This window comes from Akebia trifoliata, unplaced genomic scaffold (genome assembly GCF_017979445.1).
Source record: "Akebia trifoliata isolate Shusen 1 unplaced genomic scaffold, ASM1797944v1 Contig01396, whole genome shotgun sequence".
Taxonomy (NCBI): Eukaryota; Viridiplantae; Streptophyta; class Magnoliopsida; order Ranunculales; family Lardizabalaceae; genus Akebia; species Akebia trifoliata.
In genome coordinates this window covers 18,282-32,500 of record NW_028237688.1, presented here as the reverse complement: position 1 = coordinate 32,500, position 14,219 = coordinate 18,282, and the positions used below count along the sequence as shown (strand labels likewise).

The following is a 14,219-nucleotide window of genomic DNA, read 5'->3' as shown; positions in this document are numbered from 1 at the left end:
ACATTTACGAAGGTTACAATCTTTTCAATTCTTCAGAGCCCCCTATAGGAAATACATCTACTAATTCCATAAATGCCATCTTCCCTGTAATGGGATACAGCCACTCTGACGTAAATAAGAACGAAGGGTCTGCCGCAATTACGGGTGGTTATTTCTATCACTCCATGACTGATCCATGCATGTATGGAAGGTGAGTTGAGCCCTTTATGTCCATCTAATGGTGATTTTATAGTCTTGAATAAACTTGTTATTGATCCTTTTAATATATGGAATTCTAGATACGTGTATGCAGATTTGTACGCTCGTTCTCTATGGGCAGCTAATGAGAATCAGGAAACCAGTGGGAACTTCACTACTACTATGATTCCTTTCAGTTGCGCTCCTGACTCACCGATCCAATGTGACTCGTTAGCAGGAAGTCCTCTCCCTTCTCTTGGATACATATTCTCGTTCGGGGAGGATAACAGGAAAGATATTTTTCTTTTAACTAGTAGTGGTGTACACAGAGTGGCTCGTCCAAGTCATTGTCATTACACGTGTTCTAAGGAAAATGTTACGGATCTTGGGAGCCCTGGTCCTGGCTCTTCCCCTTCATCGGGGAATCGATTGGTGGGCTTGCAAAAGGAGCTTGTGTTGATGTTCTTTTCTTCCCTTTTGGTTTTAAAGGTTGTCTTTTTTCCTCTAGAGAGGAGATAGTGTTATAGCAGTGGATGTATTGGTTGGTTGAGATGTCTCAAATATTTTGTTAGTTGGAGTCTTTCAAATAGTTCTTACACCGTTGGATCATTTACATGTGATATGATCTTAGGCATCCGTATCACCAATCCAAATCTATACGAACGGGAGGGATCTCATTTGTAATTAAGTTTGAAGAGTGACTTGGGCTAAATTGGGTATTAGCTTGAGCGTGAGACATGGGCGTTATTTCCTCGAACATCTTCTCATATTAATGAACTAATCCTGTTTGAATTAGTACAATCTGGGAAGTTGTCTTAGATGAAGAGAGGAAGGATAACTTCCAAAGACTTAAGTGGGACATTAGTAAGCATCAAAGTCATTTTTCTTCCCTAAATACTCCTAAAAAGCAAGCTTATAAAAATTTTATTTACAAAACTTCCATTGCTCAAGGAAGACATTTAGGCCATTTATGTTAATATCTTAGAGTTAAGACCTAGGTCAAGGGGCATGTCGGCAGTTTGAGAACACTGGGTATCTCTAATATCAACCAAAATGTGGAGAGGCATGTCTAAATCACCTTTGGTGACTTGGATGAAATTAGGGCTATTTTTTTTCTTCGTTTTGTTTAATTTAGATTATAGAATTTCTATTGCCACACCAACTTTTACTTATAAAACAATAATTAATGAAATTATACACCTAACACCACACCTCAAATAAGATTAAAGAGACACCAATATTGCTTATTTGATTTGCAGTAAATATGCCTGAAATCAACTTTACATGGGTATCGAAACTACCTCCTCTCACCTCTTTTGGAACCAAAACAATGGGTCTCAAACTCATTGAAATCTCCAATTTCTATGATATTTTAGCATTTAATATTTTGAAGAGTCTTTTTTGTAATTTAGAATTTTAACTAACGTGAGATTAGGGGCGGAGCCAGGATTTTCTTCCAGAGGGTATACTCTTAATGGTAAGATTGAAGAGCTTCAAGATAACTGATTTGGAGGAGAAAATTCTAGAGTTTTTTCTTTTTTTTTTCTTTGTTAGAAGTTGAAAAAAGGGCATTCTAGTCATTTCCTAGTACTCTATGAGAGAAGACTGAAATCAATGTAGACAATGTCATCAGTTTAAAACATAGAATATTTCAAATAGTTACCAAAACGAAAATGTTGGAATGAGTATTTACTGCGATTCTCACAAATCTTATGTGGGATGTGCACATAACCATAGATGTTTTTTCTCGCGATACGAGTAAAAATCATCTACGATTATGAATGCATGTCCATGTTAGAATTGTGAGAAATATCCACGTCAGAATTGTGAGAATTAGAATAAATCCCGTGTCATCCCAACACGGCTCTTACCAAAATCTACGTGAATGGATTAACATTAATTACCCTCTGTCTTCTAATTGAATAGATTAAAATCAATTAAGATTCTATCACACCAACTTTTACTAACGCCACCCCAAATGTGTGGTAACTGTTTGGTGATAGGTTGAAAGTGAGGGTATCTAAGTTATTTTTTTGTTAGTCAATAAAGTAAGAACAAAGTCAAAAAAGGGCACACGCCGTTAGTTTGAAAACACACGGATTTCCAATATCCACCAATTTAGTAGAGGGGTGTCTTAATTATTTGAAAAATGGGGCAGTATAGTTAAAATGACATAAATACCCTTATCTTTGGCATCTATCGGTTTTAGTTTCTTCTAGGAAATGGGTCATCTTCAAGCTGTTAACCTCTTGAGTAAACTATTTTTAACCTATTCAACTTTATCTTCAATGTCTTACGTTGTTGTTAACAAATACCACTATTTTTGGTTTTGAATCTTCCAAATCATTCCCACAGGAGATTCAGATAGATTTTTTTTCTCAATCCTTCAATAAAAAGATTCATTCTCTTCATAAAAAGAATAGGAAGTAGAACCAATAAAGATTTTGTTTCCCGTAAATTTTATTAGAGAAAATGGATCAACTTCAAGTTGTTAATCTTCAAAGTTCAAACGATTACCCTCTTCGGGAAAACTAACTCTAATGTATTTGACCTATCTCATCTTAACTTCAATGTACTTTGTTAAAAATCCTAGATTTTTCTACCCAAAACTCTATCATTCTACTTCTCCAAAATCATATCTTGTTCTTGAGAGCCAGTCATTGAATGAGATAGCCTCTTGAGACTGAAAATAGTAGTAAAAAAAACTTTAACAAAGGTCGAAGATGATGAAAGATTTTGGAGAGAAAATTGAAGATGGTAGTAAAAAATATTTTAAATGAAGTAGAAGGTGAAAGATTTTGGAGAGAAAATCAAGGGATTTTCTACTAGAGGTTAAAGATGATCTCAGATGCATTTATGTCATTTATTTTAGACTTATACAAAATATCTATGTCAAGGTGGCATGTCTAAATCAGTGTTTCAAAAATCAGACCGACAGTTTGACCCGGTCTAATCGGATTTATTTACATTATCGATTTGATTTATTAAAATCAGAAATCACTTAAGAAACGTCAATTTTGATAGTGTATCAGTTTAACCGGTAAGATCAACGGTTTATTTTACGCATTTGTTCGTGAATTTGAAAATAAAATCGTAGTTAAAAGTTAAAAAAACTAGTCAAACCATGTACGAGTGATTGTTTGCTTACATCCCAACACCTATTTGACATGTGGTGCTAATGACGTAAGTAATAAGAGATAAATTTATCTCTCTTGCCCGCACATTCACTGTTTAGAAATCTTAAATTTTAGATTTCAAATCTTAAAAAGTATTGTGGAATCCACATGAATTATCATATTGACAATCAAATACCACAACCTTCTAAATTTCATGAAAAAACTAATGTTGAAAATGGACGGCAACTGAGCACTCAAATTTAAAATTAAAATACAACGGCAAAAAATAACTTTTTTTTTGTTTGTTTTGAAATTCATATAATTTCATCTTCTAATTTTTTTTTTCTTTTTTTACTAGGGTAGGAGAGAAAAATTCTCTTATTATTGCTTATGTCATCAACGTCACACATGGTTTTAAAACTCAATTTCGCGTCTCGTCTCATCCAGGCTCGATATCGGGTTGTCTCGGACGAGTTTTCCTATACATTTGAGACATCTTGTTCAAAATATCAAAAAATTGAACGTGAGTCCTAAATCTTAATCACAAAAGTGACTTTGTGAGCTAGTCTCATTCAGCTCTGATACCGAGTTAACTTGGATGATACGTCTCAGTCTCGGACGAGTTTTAAAACCATGGTGTCACATGTCAAAACGGTGTTGGTTTGTGAGAAAAAAATCAATCCACCACGTACGTAATCATCCCATTTTTTTAGGGATTGGTTTTCATAGAAATATTACAACCATGGAACAAGAAAAAGACTTTCCTTACTAGCTAAGTAAGATTATAAATCTTACTAAGTTGGACTTCCAATGATAAAACACGTTCCTTTATTGTATTTTGTTTTCAAATTATATATAGAGTCGAGCTGGAGGAACATTGAAATTGACATTGGTTTGCACAGAACCCTAGATACTTCTCATTTGTATCTCGATGAAATAATCTATGTTTGTGTGTAGATACAATTTCAATGGTACTTCAACATTGAGTTTGAAATTCAGGACTCTTAATTTATTTTATTTCTTATTCTTTGGTTATGTTCTATTTGTACACGTTTTCTCTTGGTAAGATGGCTTTCAATCCCGGTTTGACCTCTCGTCTCGTCCATAGATGAAATTGAGTTGTCTCGAACGAGTCAACTCATCTCATATGAGATAATCAATTAAACTCGGTTAACATGGATTAATTTACATATATTTAAATTAAAATAATTATAATTTTGTAATAAATAACACAAAAGTAAGAAATGTTAAGTTATAAAGTGATACGAATATTTATATAATAAATATTTAAAATCTAAAAGAAATTGATTATCTATAAAATCCTAGTTGACTCATCCGAGTTTATTGACTCGAACGACATTGAAAAGCATACTCGATAATGAAAACGCGGATTTCAGTGTGTTTGCGCCGAAAATTTGCATTTTGATCAGAATTACCGTTTGTTACAAATTTGCGTTTCTAACCTCATTTCTCTTATTCTCTTCTATCGCCATTAACAGAACCGCACACAGCAGCTTAAACAAACATTCTAAAAATGGAGTCAACAACAGCAAAAATCCTAATCAAAGAACCCAAACGCGACCTCGATTCTCCTTCTAAATCATCTCTATCAAAACTCTCGAAGATTGCAAGAACAGAGGATCATCTTAACGACAAAAAGGAAGACAAAGAGCTTGAGAATCTTCAAATCATGAACCAAAATCCTAGAGTTCAAAGGTACTTAGAGTACATTGGCACTAGATTCTATGGTTCGCAGTAGCAACGCAATTGCAGAACCGTCGTTGGGGTTCTTGAGGTAAAAAAAATAAAAGATTATTTCGTTTTTTTTTTATTAATAATTCTGGAGTGACACCCCAGAACTCTTCACTATAGTGAAAGATGACGTAGCATATCCAGACCGCCCATCTATTGTAGAACCCTTCATGAAAGTAAACTTTTTTTTGGTTTTTTTTTTTTTTTTTTTGCACTATAGGATTAGGAGTAATTAGTTTTTTATTTTACATTTTTTTTATGCCACGTGGAGGACTGCTATTGGAGTAAACCTTGCCACATAAGGACTTGCTAAGATGGCAAAATCATAGACTCCTCTTGAGTTCTGTAAACTCAGCTGCCATGTGGAAACAAACCATCCTATTCCATTGAAGAGGTCCTGGTCCGGATTGTCACTCCAAAAAATATTTTTTCTCATTTTTGGAGTAAAATTTTTGGAATTTGAAAATTTGAATATCATTATGTATTATTGTTTGTGGTAATAGTGATTTATTTATGTTTCTCATGTATAAGAGGCTTTCCATAAATTTATCGGCCAACCCGTTTCGATCTTTTGCTTGAGTCAACATGTAAGTTCATCTTTTGCTCAAAACCAAAAGCATTGATTTAGATAATGTTTTCATGTTGATTCACATATAAAAAATTGACACCTAAGTTGGGTAGATAATTTTTTAAAGAATTATAAATTTTTTAAAATTAAAATAATTATTTTTATAAAATTTTAATATAAATTTATTATATTTATATATATTTAATGTAATTATATATTTATAAGGGTATTCTGATAATTTTTTATACATTCTGGGTATATTATTAATCTTAAGGGTATTTTGATCATTTTATCCTATTACAGTAGATTTCAGAAGTAATATCAAATAATAATTATTAAATTCTGATAAATAATATATTACTTTTATAAAATTATATCAAACAAATTTTCCAGTATTTCAAACTTCTGACAGCAGATTCAGGTACCTATGAAACGGGTAATTTCAGTCCTAATGATTTTAAAACTCGGTTTCCCGTCTCATCTCGTTCATGGTGGGTAGTAAGTCGTCTTGAACGAGTTTACCGATTCGTTACCTACAGGAAAATGAACCTTTAGCGACATTGCGTAGCGAGGGTCTTGTCCCTGACCGTTGCTGTATATTTGGATTCTTCCGTCTTCTTCGAAACTCTCTCTCTCCAAAATATCAACTTCGCTTTGATTTTCGTTATCTTTTCTCTTATGCGTAGATCCATTCGTCAAATTTCAATCTCTCTCTCTCTCTCTCCGACTTTGAGGATTCTTCGTTGTTTCAGATCTTGCATTACTACAAAATCACTCAAAATTATCATCGATTGTGGTTTCTTCGTTGTTTCAGATCTCGTAGGATTACAAATCTGGTTTTGAACCATCAATTGTGGGTTTATTCATAGTTTTGAGCAAATCTGTTTTTTTGGGTTTCGAAGCAACAACCGCCCTTGCATTCTGTGGTTCCTGGTTTCAATTGTGGGTATTCGATCAGAGGTTGAAGGTTCAAAATCTCGGTGAGTCCTTTTCTCTTCCCACTCTCTAGTTTTGAAGCATCAATCTTAGGGTTTTCAGCTTTACAATTCCGAATCCATAAAACCTAAATAACTGATTGTATAAGTTATTTATACAACATTGGTTGAGATTAGGATACTTCAGCTATGATCTCAACCACGTTTTGGACAAAATCAAATTTCAGGTGAGTTTATTATTTCATTTCAATTTAAAAGACTTAGATCTAGGGTTTCACTTTAATTTTTTTAGAATTAAACCATATTCCAGTCTTCTATGAAGATCCCCAATTGGATTAACCAAGTAAGTAATTCTTTGTCTGCATTCTTTTTTCCTGATTTGGGCTAGTTTTGGTTTTATTTATGAACCTGCTTTATTTGTTAGATAGTGAAACCATTGAAATTAGTTATCTTGTTATTTTACCATTGTAATATATTATATATCCTTAGCTTATTTAATGGAACCTTTTCAGTTTCAGTTTGATTCCAACACATCAAACACATTAATAAAAAAATTTAATTATAGATTACAGATGACAAGAGAATCATGCCCAAAATTCCATAAGCACTTGGCTTAGTAGTCTAAGGAACTCAAAATAATAGTAGTAGTATACTACTATTACATAGACTAATGGGCTAGGGGCTGTCAACTAGTCTTGGAATCAGGTATCAAGCCAGGATTTTTTTCTATGTGTAGCAGATTTTGTTTTCTGCCATTGTTATTAGTAGCAATAGCATATAAATCACTGTAGTTTTTAGAACATCTTGTGGGGGAAATAACATATAAATCACTGTAGTTTTTGCGCTATCCAAATAAAGCTATATATTATCACAATCAGGCTTGTTCCAACTGGGCTCCACTTTCATTATCCATTATTTACCCGAGGGAAGCCATTGGCCCTCTACTTCCACTGGCCTTATGCCATCTTAAATTTACACCAAACATTGCTAATACACTGCTACCAGAATGACATAATGAATGTTGAAATAAGTGTCTAGATAGGTGTCTGAAACCTGTTGATTCTGTTTTTATGAGGCTTTATAACCTTTCAGCCTTGAACAGTTTTAAGATTTTCATGTGCATTGAGAGCTGACTTAAGTGGTGGCCCTCCCCCCCCCCCCCCCCCCCTCCTTTTTTTCTATCATGGAAGGCATTAGTTTCTCATATTGCTGAGCTCACTCTAAGTCTCTAACAGCACAACTATTTGATATAAACAGTGAATGCTTTTTTTTTTTTTTTAAGATCATTAATGAATACCAGGTCCATAGAGAAAGGATGGGACCTCTATGACTTTTGTGCGGTTAGGTGTTATTAAGTGACATTTGCCATTATTTTGATAGGTGTGTTTGTTATTGGGACATCTAAAAATGATCCTGTAACAGTAATTAACTACTTAGTTGCAAAAAAAAAAACTTACAATTACCGATATAAAAAAAAAGTACTTAGTTGCAAATCAATCCGCTTTACTTAAGAACTGTGACATACACACTATCATTGTAAATCTTTCTTAGATGTGCTATCTTCATCTTTTAGATGCAAAATCACTAAGTGTATAATCACTTCAAGGCATTTGTTTATATAATTATATGTTCCTAAATGGAATGTCCAGTTAAATGCTTCAATTTAGTTGTTAACTTCAATTTATTTGTTAGTTTTGGTCACTTTTGATAAATTAAAAAACTGTAAATGAGATAAAGATTTATGCGCTGATTATACATGTTCAGAACATAAAATTTAGTTGGAATCCAGTCTACTAATTTTCCTCTTTGTATGGTTTTTGGATAGAATTACAGTCGTGACCTTTTCCTCTTTCTCTATGTTCTTCTCATCATAGTTTCATCTATGACTTCTCTCAAGACTTACCATGATAAATCAGCATTCTCTAACAAAGCCATACTTTACCATAATCGGCATCAAACCGAGTAGTGGAAAGGATGGATGCAGGTGATATATCAGTGTCAAAACTCACACCCTGCCCATGGAATGCACTTATCTTTACTGTACTTTCTACTGTAGGTTTTTCTTGCTTAATATTTTCTTTGTTCCTCTTAGCTTGCAATATTCTCTTTTTTTAATATTTTTCTTCTTAGATTTTTAATATTTTTCTTCGTAGATCTTATTTGGGCAATACCATTTCTCTAATGTCAACTCCATAGTTCAGCTTTTAATATTCTCAATTATGAATATTGTCAATATGTGTTTACTTCTTTCTTATGGTAGCTATTTTATTTACTTACAGTAAAAACCTTGTGTATAGAAGGCGTATGATACCAAACAGAGAGATTATTGGGAGGATAATGATATGACTTAGTTTGTCAGTAGACAGGTTTACAAATCTTGTTTTATTTGCATCTATTCTTTTAAATGGGTGAAGTAATTATTCCATCACATGTCAGATTTCTACATGCTGGTTGGATTGTCATTGTTTGCATTGCTAGGACCCACATGGGGAGAAAGATAATTTGTTATTGATGTTGTTTTCAACAAGGTATACATGAATAATGATGATTAATGAGTGTTCTCCCTATTATTTACACTTCCCCTAAGTTGAGTGAGAATCTCAGCCAGTAAAAGCTGGAAGTCATCTCATGATGCTGTGTAGTGAGAGTTTATCGAAGAATTTGTCAACCATTGAATTTAGTTGCCATAGTGTAGGGTGCATGATAGAACTTGATTCCCAACTTCTTTTTGTGGTAAAGAAAATGCTTTATTATGAAAGAGAGAGAACCAGAACTTGATTCCCTACTCACATAGAAGCTAATGGATCCAAATCACATTAGTTGCAATGCCAACATATAATGATACTTGGCTCCATCACTTGGGTAAGCAAGCATCCTTATTTGGTTATGGGACTAGAACTATAACATTTGTGGATTGTAGGACCTACCTTGGTGCATAGGCGGTGACTTCAATTTGATACGATTAACTGAAGAGGCAAGGTGGAAATAAAGTTCTCAAGAGCATGAGTTACCTTTCATATTAATTCATTGACAAACCATGTCTCCTATGTGAAAAAGCATTAGTAGCGAACGAACGGATTGATTCTAGTTATGATCAGGCAAGTGGGGATTATTAGTAAGCTTGATTTGGAGAAAGTATAAGATCATGTGAGTTGGGAGTTTTTGAGGTACTTGATGTTTCGTGTAGGTTTTGGGGAGAAGTGGTCAAATTGGATTATGTAATGTGTGACCTCTGCCTTGTTTTCCATCTTGGTTGATAGCCGCCCAACTGGTTATTTGGGAGCTCAAGAGATTTAATGCAGGGTTTACTCATTGTCTTCTTTCTTGTTTGATATTAATTGTAGAAGCTAAGACCACCTTTTGTCATATGTTGTATCTATTGGTGCCCTATCTGATTTTGTGGTGGACCTAGGGGGCCTATGGTGTCTCATCTTCAGTTTGCAGGCGAACCCTGGTTTTTCTAGATGCTTTTATTAATTAGATAATATTTTTTAGAAGTTTGTTGTGTTATTTTGAAGCTATCTCCCACCTGGCCATGGATTTACAAATGGCAAAGTCTTTGGTGTAGTATCAATTCCTAATATTTTGTTATTAGCACGTAGCTTTGTTTGCCAAGTGGATTTATTTCCTATATCCTATTTGGGTCTTCCCTTTGGGGTCACATATAGAATTTAATGTATTTGTGATCTTATTAGTGGCCAAAATTTGAGTAATTTCCATGGCTTTTATATCTATCACTTGGTTTATCTCAGAAATAATCTTGATAAAAAATGTTTGGTTGTGTAACTGAAATTAGGTACCCTTTACTTGCAAACTTCCATTTGAAAATCTGAGTAATAACTGAAAATTTTCTATCCTTGACTTCCAACTTTAATCCCAAAAAAGGATAGTGAGCTCGGATTTGCCCATGGTGAAATTAAGGCTTTGAGAGTGACTAAAGTTCTGAAAGATAAGGCAATAGAAGAGGTACTGAAGTAGATATGCAGACATAAATGGTACATATTATGCATCCACATACAAAATTGATCATAAAGAATCACATTTATACACATATCCATGCTTCCCAGGTATACATATAAACATATTAGTGTATCCTAAGATGTCTAACTTTAGATGCAGATATGGGGATCATGCGCTAAAACACTATTTCCTACTATTAGTTTTAGTTTAATTGAATAAAAATTAATATTTTTTTATTATATATTAATCTAAGTTTAATTTTGTATTTTGCTTTTTTTTTTTTTTTTTCCAGCTCAGCAATGAACTGAAAAAATTGGATGAGAAGCTTAGGACCAGTGAAAACCTTCTTGAACACAAGGTGCCTCACTTTCTTAATTGGATTTCTTGCGTGCGTGCGTGTGTGTGTTCGTGCTTGCGTGTGTGCATGTGTTGTCAAGGTTGAGAAACTTAGCCAAACTATTCAAGAACTTGAGGAGTCCATTCTAGCAAGTGGTGCTGCTGCCAATGCTATATGTGACTATGAACGTCAGATTTCTGAACTACATGTAAGTGTCAAATATCATCTAATTTGTCTCACTATTTAATGGGTTCAATCGCACGGCCTGTGGAGGTGAATAAGAAAACTCACAGAATAAAGTTTTTGTGAATAAGAAAACTCAAACAGACATGAAGCTCTTGCACATGTACAAAGTATTTATAGTATAGCAGAAATTGATATTGTTTAGAGTGTTTATCTTTATGAGAATAACTCTAACAAAGTAAATCCAACATTTAAATCAAAATGCAACTAAGAATCCAAATAGGTAAATATTGTGATTCAAACCCATGTTACATTTGTCCTGACTAGTTCCTCTCTTTTTTCCCCTTTAGAAATGACACATTGCAGCAGATCAGCAAGAGAATTCCAACAACAAGAGAAGAACTTAAGATTAGCTGCATTGGCATGTAAGATTCAGGCTGGTTTGAATTATAAGTTTTTACATTGCACTTTTGGAAGATCAGGCTTTGCTTATGATTGCAATTTTGGAAGATAAGTTAATTTCGTGTACAGTTCCCTGATGCAACCCAGGCATTCTATGTAGAAAATCATACTTGGAGCTTTGTTGAAATCAGGTTCTCATTCCATTGATGTTAAACAGAAGGTAAACCATTACTCAACAGATCCCTTATATTCTCCCTTTTGTTTGCTAATTATACTTGGTTACGTTTTTTTTATATCTTGGATTTAAATATTGGTGCATCAATCCTGGATTTTAGAAGATATTCATTATTTTGCTTAAAATAAATATAAAATATATAGAAATCATATTTTCTTTTCCACGGTTGAATCTGTGAGCTGGACCCATCGATAGATAAATGAGTTTCAAATGTCTGTTTTTTTTTTTTTTTTGGGGGGGGGGGGGGGGGGGGGGGGGGGGGGGGTGATATTTCAGGTAAAAAATGATGCAGTGTTGAACATATTGGGGATCCCTCTAGGAGCAGTACCAGTGTCATAGGATGGTAAGAGCTCCCAACGAACTCTGGGAATTTTGAAGTAAATCACCTTATTAAATGTAATGGAGGGATTTTTGTAGAAATGTTCCTTTTTAGATTTTAGAAAATTTAATGTATTCAAGATGAGGGCATTTAAGTATTTTCCTTTTAGTTTACTTAGAAGACAGGGGTCAAGGGGGGCATGTCAGCAATTTCAAAACATGGGTATTTCCAATATTCAGCAAAATGTGAGGTGAATGTATAAAATCATGATTTAAAAAAAAAAAATTCTTATAGTGACGGTTGTGATCGTAGCTGAAGACCCAAATTTAAAAAAAAAATAGATACCCTATAACGACAGCCATTAGCTAAGGCCTATATATAAATAATTGACTGACGATAATACATACAACGATGGGGCTTTTAGCGACAACCACCGATGGCTGGCCGTCATTATATGATTTTGGGATGGTGTTTTTCCTTATAGCGACAGTCACGACCATCGCTATAGCCCTTTTTTACTGTAGTGGTATGAGACGTCTCATTCAAAAAAATGAAAAATGAACGTGAGGTTTTATATCTCATCAGAAAAATTTAGTTGTCCTTCTCGTCCATGCCTGATATCGAGAAGACTTGGGTGATACGTCTCAGTCTCGAAAATGTTTTGAAACCATGAGTCGAATATTTGTTAGCCTGTTATTGATTTTTCTTCTATATATAAATCTTCCATTTCTTCTTGTTTAATGCAAAACTTGATTTTGAAAAATAAAACCATCATTGAATGATGAGATTCCTTAGTGTTATGGTTGTGTTAACTATTGTTCATCGGGTTCGGTTGGTGTAGCGAAGAAGAAGATTCGGGTGTGCATTGCTTCGAAAGTGAGAGAAAAGCTCTTCTTCAGTTGAAACAAAGTCTCATAGATCTTTCGAATTGACTCTTGTTAGATCGGAGCAGATGGATGGTTGCACATGAAGATGAATTGTTGCATAAAAATATCTTTTACATTATTATCTTCAAAACTTAGTGTTGTCGTAATTGATGAAATTATAAATAATATTTATCATAAGAGATTACGAAATTTCTAATAAAACTTTTGATGTTACTTTGGATAATGCAAAAAATAATGATGTAATTGTATTTTTATATAAATTTATAGAAGGTTACATGTGTATAATGTACCATCAAAGATTAGTTGAGATGGCAAGGGTGACTGGGTTTGCTCCTTAGGTCATACCTTCGAATCTCTATATGTCCCTCCATATAAAAGTGATTACATTTAACTGTTAAACATGTTCTAGGGTGGTTGGTATATGCGGCTTCACAAAGAAAAAAAAACATATGTATAATGTGTACTTTATATGAGTTTATATAAGTTTACCCGAACTCGAACTCGAACTTGAACCCAAAATCAGAATTAAAATCAAAACTGAAATTTAAGTGAACAAAAAATTCAAAATTCAAAATTTTGAATTTTTGAGTTACTCGAACCAAACCTAGAACCGATTTTAAACTCGAAATTTTCAATTCGATTTTGGGTATTGAGGTTTGATAAAAATCTGAAATACTTTATTTCGATTTAGTGATACCCGAACCGAAGCCAAAAATTCGGTTCGACCCGAATATGCATCCTTAGATCCACGTCAGTAAATTCAAATTGATGTGGTTAATTTGTTGTTTAACATACCTTGGAGTGGATTTAACCACGTTAATTTGTAGCATCCAAAAACATGATTTGATGCCATAGGGTTGTAAGGGACAAAATTCTAAGAACTTTGAAGAAAAAAAATTAATTTTCACAGTTGAATTTTAGTTTTAAATTTGGGAGTTCGGTAGACATCGATTTTCAATAGTTTCAATCAAGTTCAAAACTGATTGTTTTAATTTTTTTAATTTTATTCTTTTAAATTTGACTATTTTCGGGAAATCTTGAAGAATATGTGTTGGGCTGCCAATTTGATGATCCCTATAGGCTTAACAACCCTTAGTAAGATTTGAAAATTTACTCAGTTAGTCATGTTGGTATGATTTATAAAGTAAGGTTTGTCCAGGTGACAAATCTATTATACAAAAAAAGGTTTTTCACCTAATCATAAACATAATCTACGGTGTTATATCTATTTGATAAGATCCTAAGTTGGATATTGTTTTCCACTCAAACAAAAAAAAAAAAAAACTACCTAAAATCAACTAACTACCTAAACCACCCCATCTTTCATTTCTCTTAAACCATCCTCTTC

General features: G+C 33.5%; 1 protein-coding gene and 1 long non-coding RNA gene across 12 annotated transcripts in view; both read left to right on the top strand.

The window, feature by feature from the left end:
- The window catches only part of LOC147380469 (HIPL1 protein-like), a 9,783-nt gene extending 8,964 nt beyond the window's left edge, over window positions 1-819 (top strand). Inside the window, exons 4-5 of the mRNA XM_086431670.1 lie at window positions 1-190; window positions 279-819. The exon at window positions 1-190 is cut by the window's left edge and continues 52 nt beyond it. Coding sequence (XP_086287796.1) covers window positions 1-190; window positions 279-696 — 608 coding nt within the window. The 3' untranslated portion in view covers window positions 697-819. The remainder of the gene's footprint in view (window positions 191-278) is intronic.
- A 5,273-nt stretch (window positions 820-6,092) lies between these two features.
- On the top strand, window positions 6,093-13,121 carry LOC147380468 (uncharacterized). 11 transcript variants are annotated; one of them, XR_015175312.1, is made up of 7 exons: window positions 6,093-6,593; window positions 6,726-6,775; window positions 8,374-8,600; window positions 10,801-11,053; window positions 11,379-11,453; window positions 11,560-11,650; window positions 11,942-12,141. It is a non-coding gene; the product is annotated as an uncharacterized LOC147380468 (long non-coding RNA). The 11 variants fall into 11 exon arrangements; XR_015175309.1 differs by lacking the exons at window positions 6,726-6,775; window positions 8,374-8,600 and adding exons at window positions 8,828-8,914; window positions 10,434-10,514 and having other exon boundaries at window positions 6,094-6,593; XR_015175310.1 differs by lacking the exon at window positions 8,374-8,600 and adding an exon at window positions 10,434-10,543 and having other exon boundaries at window positions 6,094-6,593.
- The last annotated feature ends 1,098 nt before the right edge of the window (window positions 13,122-14,219 follow it).